Source organism: Manis pentadactyla, chromosome 4 (genome assembly GCF_030020395.1).
Source record: "Manis pentadactyla isolate mManPen7 chromosome 4, mManPen7.hap1, whole genome shotgun sequence".
Classification (NCBI taxonomy): domain Eukaryota; kingdom Metazoa; phylum Chordata; class Mammalia; order Pholidota; family Manidae; genus Manis; species Manis pentadactyla.
The window spans coordinates 97033479-97049963 of NC_080022.1; the positions used below are offsets into that span (position 1 = coordinate 97033479).

Below are 16485 nucleotides of genomic sequence, written 5' to 3' on the forward strand. Positions count from 1 at the left end.
TGCTCAATGCCCAGAGGCTTTATAGTCAAAGGTTTATGAAGACTACAAACACAATACTCTGTTCAGAACTAGAAGGTATCATAGTGGGGAAAATCCTGAATATGAGTCAGAAAATCTGGATCTTAATCCCATCTTATTGCCTAGAAGCTTTTTGACAGTTCATAAGTGATAATCTCACTGAGCCAATTTCCTCAATTACAGAGTGGAGATTAGTATTATCCACCCAATCTACAGTTTGAGAGTATTATTTGTTGACAGTCTCAAAGGAAATAGCCCCTAACCTAGTGCAGTAAGGAAGGCGACCAGAATACTTACAGCCTTGAAGTATTTCGCCAAATTAGAAAATGCTGCCTTCAAATTTTTTCCTGTGCAGAAAGTACTCTTATTTTCTAATGAACTATTATTAAGGGTGCTTGGTTCCATCCTGCCAGGTATCTGGCACCACGGTGGACACCATGAGGAAGAGGAGAGCAGAGCCCTTGAGCAGTTCACGGCTACTGGGTGCGCCAACGGCTGGTGCTCAAGGCTCCGTGTGATTCAAACATGGCAGGAACTGGAGCAGGGCAACTCTCCCCCATTTTAACTTGTACAGCTATTTGGAGACCCTCTCAAAAAGATTACAAGCTTAAAAATGTTTCACTTCACTCTGTTGCTTTAGGCAAGAGAAGACCAGAAAATCATAATGTATTTTAGCTTTATTGGAGATATATTACAGTAGACAAAACAAGTAGACACATGCTTTATAAAATATACATTCTCATGTGTGAGAAAATATAAATAGATACTAGGAAAGGGCCACACTGAACAACCTGACTTAGAACTCTTTAGGTACTGCTCAGACTGATATTCTCTGATGGAGAAAATGGGAGAACAGGGGGAAAACAGAGGGTCAAAATAGTTTCTTTATGGAATAAGAGGCCAGTTTAAGCAGCCAAGAGTTAATCCAAGGGCACTTGACTACCTGATAATCGATTTCTCTTTCAAGACAGTTCCAGTTGATGAAATTCATTTTTCTTCTCACATCTGAAAACAGGCTCCAACCAAGTTGTCTTTTCACCTTCGCCCCACCCACTGGGACTGCTAAGAAACACTCAACACACAGCCTCGAGGGAGCAAGTCCACGTTACTCGTAGAACCCACACACATACATTCACACTCACTCACACAAACACGTCCTTGCCACCCACAAAAACCTTCCGCTGGTTTGTGGGCTTTCAGGTATGTTGTTAAGAGCAGCTTGTAATACATCTCTTAATTCAGAACTTGTTATTTTTGTTGACAAAAGCAGGCAGTTGTCCAGAAAGAAAGAAAATTAAGGCTAACTGATATTGGTTTAGATTGTTGTACTTCAAACAAAAAAGCTGTAAGCTGGAGGAAGCAGGAGGAAAAACACCTGCCAAACTGACCTGGGAAAGAGACCACGTCATCACAAAAGGAAACCATAATTGCAGGTCGCCAAAAAAAATCTTAGTTCAACCTTCTAATGTCCAACTGGTTCACAATTACCTCTGCGCTCTGCATCAAGAAGCAAAATAAGAAATGGAGAATGTAGCACAAAATTACAGCAAATTTGCCCCTGTTGCTCCATTGCCCTTTTGGCATTTATGGGGATATTAAAATGATTAGAAAAGGCCATAATACACTTGGGTAAAATACTGGGTATAAAACTGAACCCCACAATTCTAATCCCATTCCAAATACAGTCACACTGGTAAAAAGAATCAGGAATAAAAATTAAAGAGTAAAAGGGGGGTTCTATTACATGCTTAAAAAATTTTGTATTATGGTAATGCCATTTGTGTTAGGAACTAGTTACAGATTTCCTCAGAATAGCCCAGAGTTCGTATTTTCAGCTATTAACACAGACATGCCCCCTTTATCAACCAAAACCCTAAATTCTTTAGCTTAAAAAAAATTTCTTAAGTGCTCTAAACTTACTGAAGGACTAAGTTTTAAGACTATCACTGCTTCTGGAGATCCCCAATGACAAAACTGAAAGAGCGCTAACTCATCTTGCCCATATTCCATGTCAGCACAGGTATTCCTTCAATGCTATTAACATGGTTACTTAGCTTCCGTGTGTGGTTTCCCATGAATGGCTAATTATTCCAATTACCAGACAAATGGAGTCGTTAGAGTTAGCTTACATAGATTATTGGCAATTCTGCCCCACTGATAGGACCCTTTTTCTTTAGAATAAAGACAGTGAATTTAATCCTATTTCAGATGACAACCCTTTAAGTAATTACTCTTATCTTCCTTTTCTTAGGAAAATAGTAAGAGTCTAAATTGCTTGATATCTTGATGTTCCTTTTACAGCCTCTCAATGGGTAAGATAAAGGCAACTGTTTTGAAACATGAAAGTCACCTTACAGAAAAATACTCCTTTCGAGCATTCTGAGATGGCACACTAAAGGCAATGGCACAGTAGACTGGGTTTCTGAGATTTCCAATTGTATAGAATAACCTGCATGGTAGGGAAAGCACTTTAGAAGTTGATGAGTGACAGAAAGCCAATGGCTTAGGTGTAGATCTGTCAGTAAGACTTTGAGTTCAAGGAAAATGCTATTTCTTCTTCTAGGTAGACTTAAAGAATCACTTTAAAAGGGGCACAAATGAATTAAGATAATTTATGTATCCCTACTAATATGAAGTGGTAACTGGGGGGGAGCAGAGAGAATTTTTAGTTTGCCTTGCTTTGTAACATCCTGATTAAATTGGCATTGGGCAGGCGTTACACCACTGGGAAGAAACACTGATGAGTCACTAGTCCTGTTCATGGCAGAGGGTTAAATCACTGCTCGGTAAAACAAAATGCAATTATGAAAAATTTCAGGAATTTCTTTTCCTAAAGTTAAGAATTTATTATTTTTTTAAGACTAGAAGTAGACTATTCACATTTCAACAAATTCTTGACTGGTATTTAGGCCATTTTTTTTAGTTATTCCGGCAAGCTAGGAGTACCTGGGAGGCCACCTCAGCCATCTGAGTTGACATAATGCAGAATGTGGCCATTCATATCAGACTCTGACACTCCAGGCAGTAAAGGGACCACTGCTAAATAAAGAGGCGGCACTCATGTATGTTAAGTTTTCTAGAGCACTGGTTTGCAGCCTGTGTTTTGTCCTCTCACATGTAACAGCTGATGCTCACTTGCAGCCCAACTCCAGCTCCACCTTTCTCACTCAAGAAAGTCTACGAGAATTTGAGGGAGAAAGTACTATTATTTTAGGGGTAACCTTGAATACACCAGAAAGGTAAATGAGCTACAAACTAGTTGCAGATTAGCTGTGGCAGGCCTCTCAACTGATTCTGTAACATTAGCATTCAGTCCTGCTATTCTAGAGAGCAATGGGTAGTTTCCAGTACATCAAGATTCTTTATGTTTACTGACTCGGTTTAGAAGTAGAATATTTCTTCTCCTCCTGAGTATTTCTTATGCCATTACTCCTACTATAGAGAAAATAAATCTGGCTCGAGTCAGAGCAAGCAGCATCACTCCTGTTCTACTCTAACAAACATTTCATGAAAGCAGCTTTTTATTAGAGTAGCATAATCCTCCTTGATTCCTGGAGGGATCACAGATTCACAGAATGTTACAGCTGGAAAGGGCTTTAGAGCATCTAGCAAAATGCCCTCATTCCATAAATGAGAAAGGCAGGCTGAGAAGTAAAGGACACCAGTCAGTAGCAGAACTAGGAATTAAATCAGGTCCCTTGATTCGTAGTCAGTCCAGTACAAATTATACTACAATCTACTAAGAAGAGGAATAACAAATTAAAGGGACAGGAAAACAGTGATAGTTCAGAAGTTCAAAGTGAAAATGACCAGAGGCTGACAGGTTAAAAAGGAAAAAGGGAAAGGCATGGTGGTACTACACAGCTAAAGAAGTGCCACTGCCTATGGAGGAAAATCTAGGATTGAAGACTCATATGAAATTCAGGTCAATTTTCTGGGAAAAAGCTGAGAAATTATGTGAGTTTAGAACCCTTGAAATGCACAATGACTGAGAAACAGTATTTTTGTTTAAGTGATGCAAGTTATCCAGTATAGACTAGTCCTCACTGGATTCAGGGGACAGAATCTGACAGCCTATGTGAGGAAATCTAAAGCACAGCAAAGGAGAACACTAGTCCACTATATTCTACTGGAGTGTAAGTCCTTTGTTTACATAAAGCTTTCTGCTTATCAGAAATTCAAGGAAACTTTCTGGATTAAATAATCACTTGTACTAAAACAAGGACCCACTCTATAGGAATACAGACGATTCTGCACATTCTTCTAACCCCAAAGCACTCTTCCCTTAAGCTATAGTGTGCATTGGTAGAAGAGGGATTATTAAAAAAAATAGGGAAAAGAAGCAAACCTTGGTTTCTTTGTCAACTAAGTACTTTGCTGAAAGATCCTCCCCAAATAAGTTTTTCTTTTTCTATGTGCACATGGCTGTGACAAGACTACTAGTGTTTGAAAGAGCCTTTTTATGCTAGGAAGGTACCATCACCCAGCACTTGTACACAGATGGCAAATGACTAGATGTACAAACCTTTAGGTATGAAGAAAATGGTTACACCAAGATTGTGTTTGTGTGTGCGCAATCATAGATACCCTGCCTCTACACATATAATTCTTAACAAACATGTTTTTAAAACATTAAACAAAGTCTTTAGATTCACTACATCTAATTATACAAAATCTGTCTGTAGTCTGAGAAGCTGCTGTTAATATAACTGGATTTTATATATAATTTTGGCATATCAAAAATATTTACATTGCGGTCAACACATGGTCAATGAATACAAAAATTATTTATGAATGCACATATATTTACAATGAGATCCCTGGGCGACAGGGAACCACCCAAAAAAAAGATTCACAAGAATATAAAACCCCTTGACTGGTAACAGCGGGTCAAGCCTGGATTCTTGTTGAAGACCTTGAATATCAAAGCCCCAGTCTCAACTCTAAGCTGAAAGCCACTGAAGAAGCTCAGGAACACTTCTCAGAGGGCTCCAAAGTTATTTTTGTTCCTTGGAGGGCAAAACAAAGGAGTGATGTGTTCTCAGGATCATTCTGTGGGCTGAGACAATCCAGCATGTTAAGCAGCAATGAGCCTCTTCCTAATAGGCAATGCTCGTTGGGCACATCCCCAGGGAACCATCAGGAAGCACATTTGTCCAGTATCTTCTGCCTGTGCTGCACATATTTCCTTAGATGAACCCATTTTCATCAGCCGTTAGCCTCCCTTCATCAAGTACAAGCCCAAGTGGATGCCAGGACCACCTGGTGTGATCTAAGTAATTGTAGACCAAGAGTAAAGCAAATGCTGACTTTGGAGGTTTCTTCTGAACTCTGAGGTAGTAAATACAAAATTAATTAATTTGAGTCTTTGCCCAGATTTCATCCTGGAGTGAGTTTCATGTGCCCTCGCTACCACCTTGAATGTTACGAGTCCTACTAAAATCAAAAGTGTGGTCATGTAGCCTGTGGCAGGACACAGGGGAGGTGGAACAGTCTGGATCACCGTTTGTCATGCCCTCATTTTGATGGAGTTGTGGGGACTCAAGGACTGGCTGCTTGGAAAAGGGAGGATGAGGCAGTTCTTTGCTTATGCTCCACAGAGGCCGCTGTAACATTTCTGAGAGTGAAAGACAGTAATTATCAGCAGTGAATCAAAATTTAAAATTTTCTAAAATTTAATTTTCTTTTACCCAAATCCTCAGAGAAATAAAGATACCCAAAATTCCTGAATAAGAACACTGAGATCAAATGTATACTTGCCATCTTCTCAGCAAGAACTAAAAAAAGAGGGCAAAATAAAAGCTTGGAACCATGGTCTTTTAAACCTTCCTACTCAAAAAACAGCCAACTATTTACTGAGACCATGCTATATATCACCTACTTCCACCTATTAGTGGTTCTGCTGCTACAAAATTTAAATATAAAATCCTTTAGACACATGGAAAAAGGCTAAAACAGATTTAACAGTATCCATACTGCAATGAAAATTGTATTATACATAAAAAATCATTGACTAAGGGCAGCAATTCCATCTTTAAATAACAATCAAATGCCTATATTGAAAAAATTGTTTTAAAAATAAACCATCATCTCACCCAGCTTCTAACATACCAATAATTATAACAACAAAATAATAATCAACAGCAGTGATTTTAAATTAGATTATCTGTAATACGGTTTCAAAAATATACATTACGCTTTCTCCCTACTTACTGCAGTGGTGAGTTCATTCCCCAAAGATCATTTACTGGAAGTCATATTAGCTTCAGAGGTATGCATTTTGGAAAAAGCTAGCCAAACATTCTGGAACCAAACACTCAGAAATAAAAATAAAACCCATGTGAAAAGTAGCCTAGAGCAGGGTTTCTCAACTTCTGTATGCATACAAACAACCTGGGGATCTTGATAAAATATGGTTCACTAGGTCTGGGGTGGGACTCATGATCTTCATTGCTAACAAGCTCTGAGGTAATGCTGATGCTGACAGACCACAACGTTGCATAGCAAGGAGCACCCTAGGTAAGGAAGGGAGCAAGGCCTCAAAGCACTCTCATTTGCTGATTTACTCACTTAAAGACTGGGTTAACAATTAAGATAGTCCCAACGTTAGGAAAAAGATGCACTACATTTTTGGTTTTACTTAAGAAGGGTGTGTGTGTGTGTGTGTGTGTGTGCTTAAGAAGGGTGTGTGTGTGTGTGTGCGCGCGCGCTATTCTTTTCGGACATGGGAGATGGATTTAGTGTTGCATTTCTTTCATGGACACTGATTTTAAAGACAAGAGACCAACTTCAATAAAGATATAGCTTTTTCTGAGCTATACCCTCTTTAGAAATCTTTAGAGTTGGTCTCTGAATTAAGAGCAACAGAGCTCATGTTCAAGGTGCTACTCCAGATCATTTGCTCCTTCCAGAACCATCCCTGGAAGCACGACTACACACTGCCTTCCTGCCCCCACCCTGTTCCCAATGCTCTTCCATTGCAGACTGACAGGGGAGTGACAGCTAATGAAAAGCCTGGGTGGACAGGACGACATGCTCAGTGTGCATTTCATGGTCTAGAAAGAGTTTTGCTTTACAGACTAAGTTGTCATCAAATGGTCATCTGCACAATAGAACATGTGTTTCTCTTCCTGGGCCCTGTGAGGCAGAGGACACTTTCCCCAAACTGTTCTCCCGCTTATGGCTCTGATCATAACATCACAGATGACAGCAAGCACCTGCCAAGTGAGACTGACATTCAATATTTACCTGATGGAACAACAACCAAGTAACACATGTTTTAAGTCAACTCAGTAAAACCTTCACTAAATTACACCCAAATTATATCCTTAGCATTTCAAGTCTCCATTATTTAAAAAAAGAAAAAGCTTTATAAAGCTTTGTCTACTTGGCTTCTGAATTTTTAGAAGTGTGATCTTGTTTTCATCCTACAAATGCAGACTTCTTTCTAACCCTAACCTCTGAAGATCTCTGGCTCCAGTTTATGCCAGTTACCAATAGCTAATTACTCCACTACACTAACTTGTTTGCCTCCCAGCAACTGAAGAGTACCACCTATAATGACTAAAGGAAAAATCAGGTAGGTTAAAGTGAAAGCAAAGCAAAACAAAACAAACAAAAAACACTGTGCCCTTTACCACTGCTCATCTGTGTGAAGGAATGTTTCTTCTCCTTTATCCTCTCAGGGCTGGTGGGAAAGGCAGACATCTCTCTATCTGCTGATGATACCAGGCTCTCCAGGTTAGCGGCATCTTGGGGAGGATGTACCAGGTATGTCTCTTTGGGTATCTGGACCATGAGGCTGGACAGTGTCTGATCCAGTACATCCTCCTCAGCAATGTAGGTGTATGGACAGTATTCTCGGGTCCTGGAGTAGATGTTGGCATTGTCGTAACAATCTGAGCAGATCACCCGGGCACCAGGGCCACCTAATGACAACATGGGAAAGAACCCAGACATCCTCCAGTTGAGACATCACCTCTACCAATGATCAGTTTTCTTCAATGGCTGTCATCATTATCATCACAGATGGCATCCATTCAGCAGTTACTTTACAAGCCAAGTGCAGTTTTAAACTCTTTCTGTGAATTAACTAACTCAATCCTCACAACATCCCTATGAGGTAGGTACTATTATCACCCCCATTTCACAGACGGGGTAACTACCACACAGAGAAGTTCAATTTCAGTACCTCACCAAAAGACATACTGCCAGAGTGGGGGGCTACAATGTGAACTCAGCACTCCAGCTCTGGAGCCCATGCTCTTGAAGGCTACATTAAATCATCTTTGTCCAGCCCGGGTAAAATCATGCCCAAATCACAGGAGCCAAGATAAGGCTGACACTGTGCTACAGGACACATGTTTGGCTTAAGCAAACTAAAGCAGAGAACAAGGAGTTATGATTATTTCATAAAAGTCCTTGTTACTTTGGTGAGTCAAGAGGTTAAGCAACACTAATTGCCAAAAGTATCCCTAGAGAAAGCCTCTGATGGTCATGAGTCCTGCCTAACAGATGTGTGCTTGGTAGACGTGAAAGTTTAATAATGAGCTCCCTGAACTGTTACATACTTTGAAAACTAAATAATGAAAGAAAAGAAAGACAGTGAGAAATAGAGAGTGAGTTATTTATGTATGATCAAGCAAAAGAACGTTAGAACTGAAAGAGGCCTACAAGTAATTTAGTTTAACCCAGAAAGCAGTGTTATTTCTCACAAATCTCAGAATAGGGGCTTTAAGGTATCCTTTAAAAAGCTAGAAATACCCTTCTTTCTATGGAAAGCCAAAATGAGGTTCAATTTATCAATTAGAGAAATTTCTGTTAACACTTAGCCTAAAAAAAATCTCTACAGAAATGGAACAGACCTTTCATCTGTACAGTACTTGAAATAACACAGATTTGTTGAAAGGATCTTTAAGAATCTTGAGAGAAGTGCTTTATAAAATACTGTTCATTTATTTTTTAAATGAGGAAATAAAAGCTCAGATTTCAAGTAACTTGTTTATGGTCACAAAGCTGTAAAGAACTGGGAATCAAACCCAATTCTTCTACCCCTTAATTCACATTCCTGGAATCTTCACTCCTTGTGGGAAGAAGGGTGGAGTGGGGAAGAGTAGTAGTGTTAGGAAATAAGATTTATTTAATTAGAGAACATTTTATACCTTGCTGATGTTCTCCAACTATGCTGTGAATCATCATCACCCTATAAACTTCAGGGCATCTATTTTATGATATAAACTTTATGACTATCTACCTGACAGCAGGAGAAATAAACCTCTCCTGGATATGGTCTGAAGGGTGCTCATGCCTGAAAAGGATAAAGGACAACTGAAAAAAGTTTCAGGAACATCTCCTTCCCATAATAACAGCCTGTACTGTGTACCCCAAACCGTTGCTTAGGCTGTGTTTCTCTTTTCTGTCAGATGATTTTCTTCTGTTAAGACTTTAATCAATTTTCATCCTATTTTGCATGGGGCCAAATGTTTTCACTGAGTATCTTACAGGTTAATGGTGAAAACTATACACTGAAATTTAATTCAATAGGGTATGCTGAAATTGTAGGGCTATACAAGAAGAGTCATTACCATCAGTGCCTCTGTGTAAATACCCACTGGCAGGAGGCATAAGCTGCTGATGACTGCCTGCCTCAGAGTTGCTGTAGCCTTCCTGTGGCTCAGACAGTGTTCCTTGGGAAGACAAGTAGCTGGGAATGTCTGCAGGTAGATTAAGCTCCTCTGTAAAAGAAACATCTGTTAACTCTCAAAGTTAGACAATTTAAGCCAACACTTAGTAGACTATTTTACAAATGTGTCCCACTTTGATGCAACCGGCCAGGAAAATGCTATACAACAGAAACTCAGGAGCTCTTAGAATTTTCCCTTTAACTATTTCTCATAAAATTCTTCTCAAAGCTTCATTTAATAAGTACTACCAAAAGGAACCTAAAGTCTGAAATCTTATCCACAGGCACATTTTTCACAATCTATCCAGTTGAACCTCTTTTCTTGTGGATTTCAGGTGAGGTGTGTTAAAGACTGACCTTAGTCATATGGGCTCCACTCTGCCCCACAGGGAAATTATGATGGGAATGAACCTTAGGTACTAAAGAAATAAGATACATCTGTAATATGTTTGTAAGGGCAATTTTTGGGGGAATGTCTACGAACTCTTAAAATCACTTATCACCACAGAGATTCTGTTTTATCAAGGAAGTAGGACATTTTAACAGGAATAACTCTTCCTTCTACCACACATAAAATCAAGTATCAAAGCTCCTTAGTTTTTTGTATTTTACAATAAATGCTATATACTACATTTCTGACTCAAGTATAAGCCACAGGTGTCAACTGGATACCACTCACCTGTATTCGTGATACTATAGTCTTCATTTTTCCTTCTCATGTGGTAAATAACAATGACCCAGATCAAAGAGGTGCCCACAACACAGCAAACCACAACAATGATGACAATGCCGACTGTGGTCCAGCCATCATCTTCATGCCCAATGCTACTCTGGGAAGAGTCACAATTGGAGGATGAAATGACATTTAGGTAAATGTGACCGCGTTCTGTCCCAAGGGTGTTAGACAAAATGCAGGTATATTTCCCAGCATCATCTAGTCCAGCATCTACAATGATGAGAAGCTGGTTGGCTGCAGCAAAGAAGTGCCGTTCTGTCACCAGCAATGGTCCATCGTCTTTGGTCCAGTTGAGACGAGGGGCAGGACTCCCTCCAGCTATGCACTGTAATACGGCAGTTTCACCTCGGGTTACTGTCTTGTCCTCCAGGGGTCTAATAAATGAGGGTGTCTCTAACATATAAATAAGAAAGTCACATTAAGCGATTTTATCCTTAAATCTTACTGAATTTAACTATTGAGGCTATGATGAAATAAACACTTTCATATACTCATGGGAGGATTAGAAGTCAATGTTTTAGAAAAGCAAAAGCTTCAAAAAAACATAAATCTTATCTCAGTAATTCCACCTTTGACCAGCTATCCTAAGTAAGGAATTCAAAAATTTACACACAAAGGTATTATGAAATTAGTTGTAGTTTTAGAAATAAAGGAAAAAATCTAATAGCAAAATGATTAAGTAATTCCCAACAGCCACATGATATTTTACAAAGACTTAATGATGGGTAATCCTTGGAATACAACATTAAGTGCAAAAAGGTAGGTATACATAACTACATAAAAATGCATATTAAAAAAAGTCCAGAATATGCCATAATCTTTAATAGTGTTTTACTGAATTTCCCTCCTTTTTTCTAGTTTTCTGTGTATCTTGAATTTTTAAAACAGTAAGTTTTTCTGATTATACAAGTAAATAACAAACCAACAAACTTTTAAAAACCCTAACATCTAAGGGAATATAAAATAGAATTTGCTTGAATTTGAATCCCATGAAGAAAAATACTCTCATAAGAAAAAAATAGGCTTGTCAGTGGAAATCTTCAGGGAAAAGACATTTTACCAGAGGATAGGACAGGAAGACACTGAAAGCAAAACAGGAAATCTAACAGTAAGATGGGTTACTTTTTTGTTTAAAAAAAAATTTTTTTAATGAACTAGGGGGAACAGTCAGTCACACTGTCTAGAGTTCTCTGTGAAGCAGTATGTGAACAGTATAAAACAACTGCAAACTCAATACTGAGCAGTAGGAAAAACATACATCAAGTAGAAACCTTACAAAGGGAGACATAACATATAAAGAGATTTGAATTTTCGATTCACGTGATAAAGATCTCTCATTCCACCCTCAGCACTTCCCCAGACTTCAGTTATCTGATCCACTAATATCCTAAGCTGACAAAACCCTGAGTAAGTTGGCAAAAATAAGGTGACAAAGATATAAGTTCACAATGAAGATCTCAAAATTAGACTTTCCTTGGCCTTAGTATCAAGAGTAGATCCTTAATAAAAAGTTCCTAACAAAAGCATGGGGCAGTAAACATACGTAACACTGTTAAGGAGGCATTTGCTGAGAGGCCGCCTGCTATATTTTGTGCCATACAGCTATAGATTCCCATGTCTTCTATTTTCACATTTGCAATGAAGAAGACATCATCCTCAGGCATGACATGCATGCGTCTTTCTCGAGCTGCAGGGAAGTCAGTACCACCATCTTTCTGCCAGGAAATCTGAGGTGCAGGGTGTCCCTCTGCAGCACATTCTAATCTGGCCATGGCACCAGTGCGGATAGTTAGATCCATTGGAGTTTTCAGAAAAGAGGGCATCTCTGTTCCAAAAAAGATTGAGAGAAAGTGGGTAAGGGAGGAAAAAAAAAAAAATATATATATATATATATATGTATGTATGTATGTATATACATAGACACATACATGAGAGAATCTGTTAGGTAAAATACCAACTGTTGTAATGTTCCATTCTTTGAGAAGGCATGCTCTCTGGATCAATAGTAAATACAACTTCAGAGGCCATCTTTTCTCCCAGAACCTCAGAATACTTGGGGTACAGTGATGACTAATTAATTCTTCTACAGAATGCATGCATGACATACCTACCTGATCTCGCTGATGGAGACAGAGAATGCAGAAGGCCAACCTATCTGAACTCCCCATTTTATAACCTGATATTTACTATGCTTTCCTTACTTAAAAGACCAAACAGTGCTTTCCAAACTAATTTACAAAGCTGTCAAGGCAAATGCCATGATAAACAAAAAATCTATGCCTTCCAAAATTTCATAAAACAACACAGAAGCAAGACAAGTACACCTTTTGGTCGCACAAAGCCAAAAATGTAGTTACTCAATCAGACAGGAAAGAGATAAATCAAGCTTTTTGGAGAAGCTTTTTATAGCCACAGAGAAGAGCATTAATTTAAAAAGTGACTCTGTGTGACTACATTTACACAGAGATAATGATCACTGGACCCAGAAATGTCCTCAATACTCCCAGTTAGCAGAAGGCTGTGTGAACAATGTCAGGAATACATTTCATAGTTTTCAAACAGACTTATGGTTCTTGAAAGAAAATGGGAGAAATCCAAAGGAAGTTTTTTTCAAAAGCATAAACAACAGTGAAAGTAGTCTATCGCCTGGGGCTGTGGAATTCACCTTTACCCCTCAATTAAAGACAAATTAAAATTAGGGACAGTAAGTGGGCAAACCGGCAATCCAATCTATACACTATCATAACCATAAAGACAAAAACAGTTAAAATCCAATCCCAAATGTCAGGTTTAGCCTAATTTTCTTGGTCAAGTGGTTCAAAAACTGAACATGAAAAATTGTTCTAACCACAAAACTATCAGGGAGCATAATTCCTTACCATTCACAGTCAGTTTGGCTTTATGAGAATAATTAGAACCAAAGTGATTAGTAACAATGCACTGGTATTTCCCTTCATCTGTGAAATTCACATTGAAAAGATGTAAGACACTGGTATATTCCAGAGCTTCTCCAGCTTGCTGCTGATAGCGAACAAAATTCTCAATATCAGCATCATACAAGATTTCACTGTCTTTGCGCCACACAGTAGACATGGGTGAATCACTGCTGCTTGCTGCAGTACACGTCAGAGTTACGTTCATTCCTCTTAGAGCAACTGTGGTTTCAGGAAGTCTTCTTATCTGTGGCTTGAGAAAGTCATCTAAGGGGAAAAAAAAAAAATGGGCGGAGCCAAGTCAGTTATTTTTGTTTCTATACTCAATTTGAAAACAAATAATGTAAAATTGTGTGTTCTGTTTACAAAATGGTCTATTAAGATTGAAAGAGACTTTGGAGCTAGAATCCAATTTCCTTGTTTAAAGATGAGGAAAATGAGGCTCAGGAGGGTCACACTGACTTGCTCAAAGACTTGTAAGTCAGCAGCAGAGGCTGGACTGGATCCCATGTTTTCTGACTTCAGGGTTTAGCACACTTTCCACCATCCCTTACTGTCACTTATGCTTAGAATGTACTTCTTAAGCATTACCAGTTACTGGGAAAAAAAGGGAAATCTTTATTAGTATGTCAAGACAAATTCTAATCCTATCACTGTGTGTGTGTGTGTGTGTGTGTGTGTGTGTGTGTGTGTGTGTGTGTGTGTGCGCGTGCATGTGTAGAAAATGGGGATTATGAACTTATTTTACAGAGTATCTATTAATAAAATGTGTTATTTTATAGTACTTTGTATGTGCATAACTTTCACCTAAAATACTGAAGAATTCCAAACATCAATGTTTAACTGAAGATTGGCTTAGGAGTGGCTACTAAACTATAGATTCATAAATAATAATGTTATTAGATTGATTCAGAGAAGCAGTTATGTGAATTCTTAACCAGTATCTTCACTGGGTAACATTTCACTGTGCCATGAAAATAATGTGAAGAAAAGATAAAATGTGTGTTTATATTTAAAACTAAAATAAGTCAAAAGGGAATTTATGGAAATGTAAGCAGAATTTAATAATTAGATTCTTTGTTTTCTTCTTTAAAATTTATAAAAACAATGTAAGTATTTTGTGGGCATGAGCTTCTAAGTGTCTAAACATCTTTAAGTAGATTGTGGAAATAGATCTGGCAATACACAGGTATCTAACCGATCAGATTCAAATACAATGATCTAGAAGTTCCACTTTGTAAAGCTAAGAACCAATTATTCCACTTTAAAGAAAAGCAAAGTGTAAAGGAAAAATCTGCAAGTTGAGAACTGAAATTATAAATACTAGAAACACAATTTGTCTATGTCCTCCTTTCCCTTGTAAGAAGTCTAAAATCCTGCCACTTTAGTCTTAAGAAGCTGCACCAAAAATAGAAACAACATGGAATTGGTGTATTCATGCATGGCTGGTAACAACATAAACTAGGGCTATCTTTTTGGAAATGACCTGGTGGCACTTTTCAATATCTACTAAAAAAATAATTCAGACTTTTGAATGAACTCATGTAAAAAAAAAAAAAATTCATACCTTTTCACTCAGTAATTTTACTACTATGTATTTATTCTATGGTTAACAGTACCCCTAAAAGGTAAAAGTCCAGCATTCATAAGACTGCTATTATACTGACATTAAAATGATCGTTTAAGAACACAGAGAAAAAAAGTGCTTATGATATATTAAGTCAAATAATGCAAAATTTAACTTAGGAATGCAACAACATAAAAATGTTAGAGAACACAGAGAAATGAAAATGGATATGTTAATGGAAAAGCATTTTGGTTTAAATTTTTTTTTTAATTCCATTGTCAAAACAGTGTGTGGTATACAAAATTTTAAAAAACAAAAATACAAACCACAAACAAAATCTTTCAGATCCACATTCAGGATGCTTTGCCCTGCTAGCCATTCAGGGTGCGCACAGCTTACATTCACAGAATGCTGAAAGTTGTTATCAACCAGCCACTGAAGCAACCACTTCAAATGGCAATCACAGAGCAAACTGCTTGTGTTCAGAATCCTACAGAAACAGAGAAGTACCTTTTACTTTTCATTCTAAGGTTCTTTAGCATTAAAAGTTTACTACATAACCTATGAATTTTTCTTGCCAAAAATATATTTAATCTGAATCTAACCACGAGAAAACAAATTCAGACTGTCAGCCTCAATTCCTCAAATATGGCAGTGTTATGAAAGACACTAAAAAAAAACATGGGGATGGACAAGGGCAAGAGACATGTTTTAGATTAAAGGGGGCTAAAAAACCATAACAACCAAATGCAATGTATGATCCTTGACTGGGAAAACATTATCTACAAAGAACACTTTTTGACACTGAGAAAATTTGAGTATAGACTGGACATAGGTATTATTTTATCAAGGTTAATTTCATTGGGTATGATAATAGTGCTGTGGTTATGTAGGAAAATATTCTTGTTCTTAGGAAATACATGCTGGGATGTTTAGGGGTGAAAATGTCATATCTGCAACTTTCAAATGGTTAAGCAAAAATAATTGTGCACGTGTATATATGCGTATGTGTTGTGGGGAAGAGAAAGGGTGGGAGGAAAGGAGGAAGGGAGGGAAGGAAATAGGTAACAAATTTAACAAATAGGAAAAAAATTAACAACAGTGAATCTAGGTAATGGGTATGTGAATGTTCACTACCACCTTCCTTAAAATTTTTGAGGTTTAAAATTTTCTCCAGAAAAGTTTGGGGAAATGCTTACTATTTATATTGGAACACAGAGATATCTTTGTTGTGGAGAGGATATAATTCTTTTCTAATTATTTCATCAAGACTGAAAACACTTCAGCCCTGTGACAATGTGTACTGCAACTTAAACCAAGAAACACTCAGAAATTACTTGTGGTCTGTAACAGGGCTATAAAGCATCTAAAAAATCAGTGTTTCCTTTTAATAACCCCTTAAACGATCTATCCACTTGGAAGCAGAGAAAGCAAATGCTTTTGAGAACATTATAACCTGCTTTGTGAGCATCAAAATCTTTATCTAGTTTTAAAATTTTGTGTAAAATATCTAAGATCAGATTCCAAAGAAGTTTCAGTCTTTAAGGGT

The 16485-nt window shown here is 37.8% G+C and overlaps 1 protein-coding gene across 5 annotated transcripts in view; it reads right to left on the reverse strand.

Annotated features, from left to right (window-relative positions):
- Positions 1-677: 677 nt before the first annotated feature.
- Positions 678-16485, reverse strand: part of LRIG2 (leucine rich repeats and immunoglobulin like domains 2) — a 77776-nt gene continuing 61968 nt past the window's right edge. For all 5 annotated transcript variants that reach the window (XM_036923415.2, XM_057500526.1, XM_036923417.2 and 2 more), the window contains 7 exons: positions 15263-15426; positions 13316-13636; positions 11980-12261; positions 10380-10829; positions 9603-9752; positions 7656-7946; positions 678-5635 (listed from right to left, as the gene is read on the reverse strand). In XM_036923415.2, the coding sequence (XP_036779310.2) occupies positions 5415-5635; positions 7656-7946; positions 9603-9752; positions 10380-10829; positions 11980-12261; positions 13316-13636; positions 15263-15426 (1879 nt within the window). In that variant the 3' untranslated portion in view covers positions 678-5414. The remainder of the gene's footprint in view (positions 5636-7655; positions 7947-9602; positions 9753-10379; positions 10830-11979; positions 12262-13315; positions 13637-15262; positions 15427-16485) is intronic.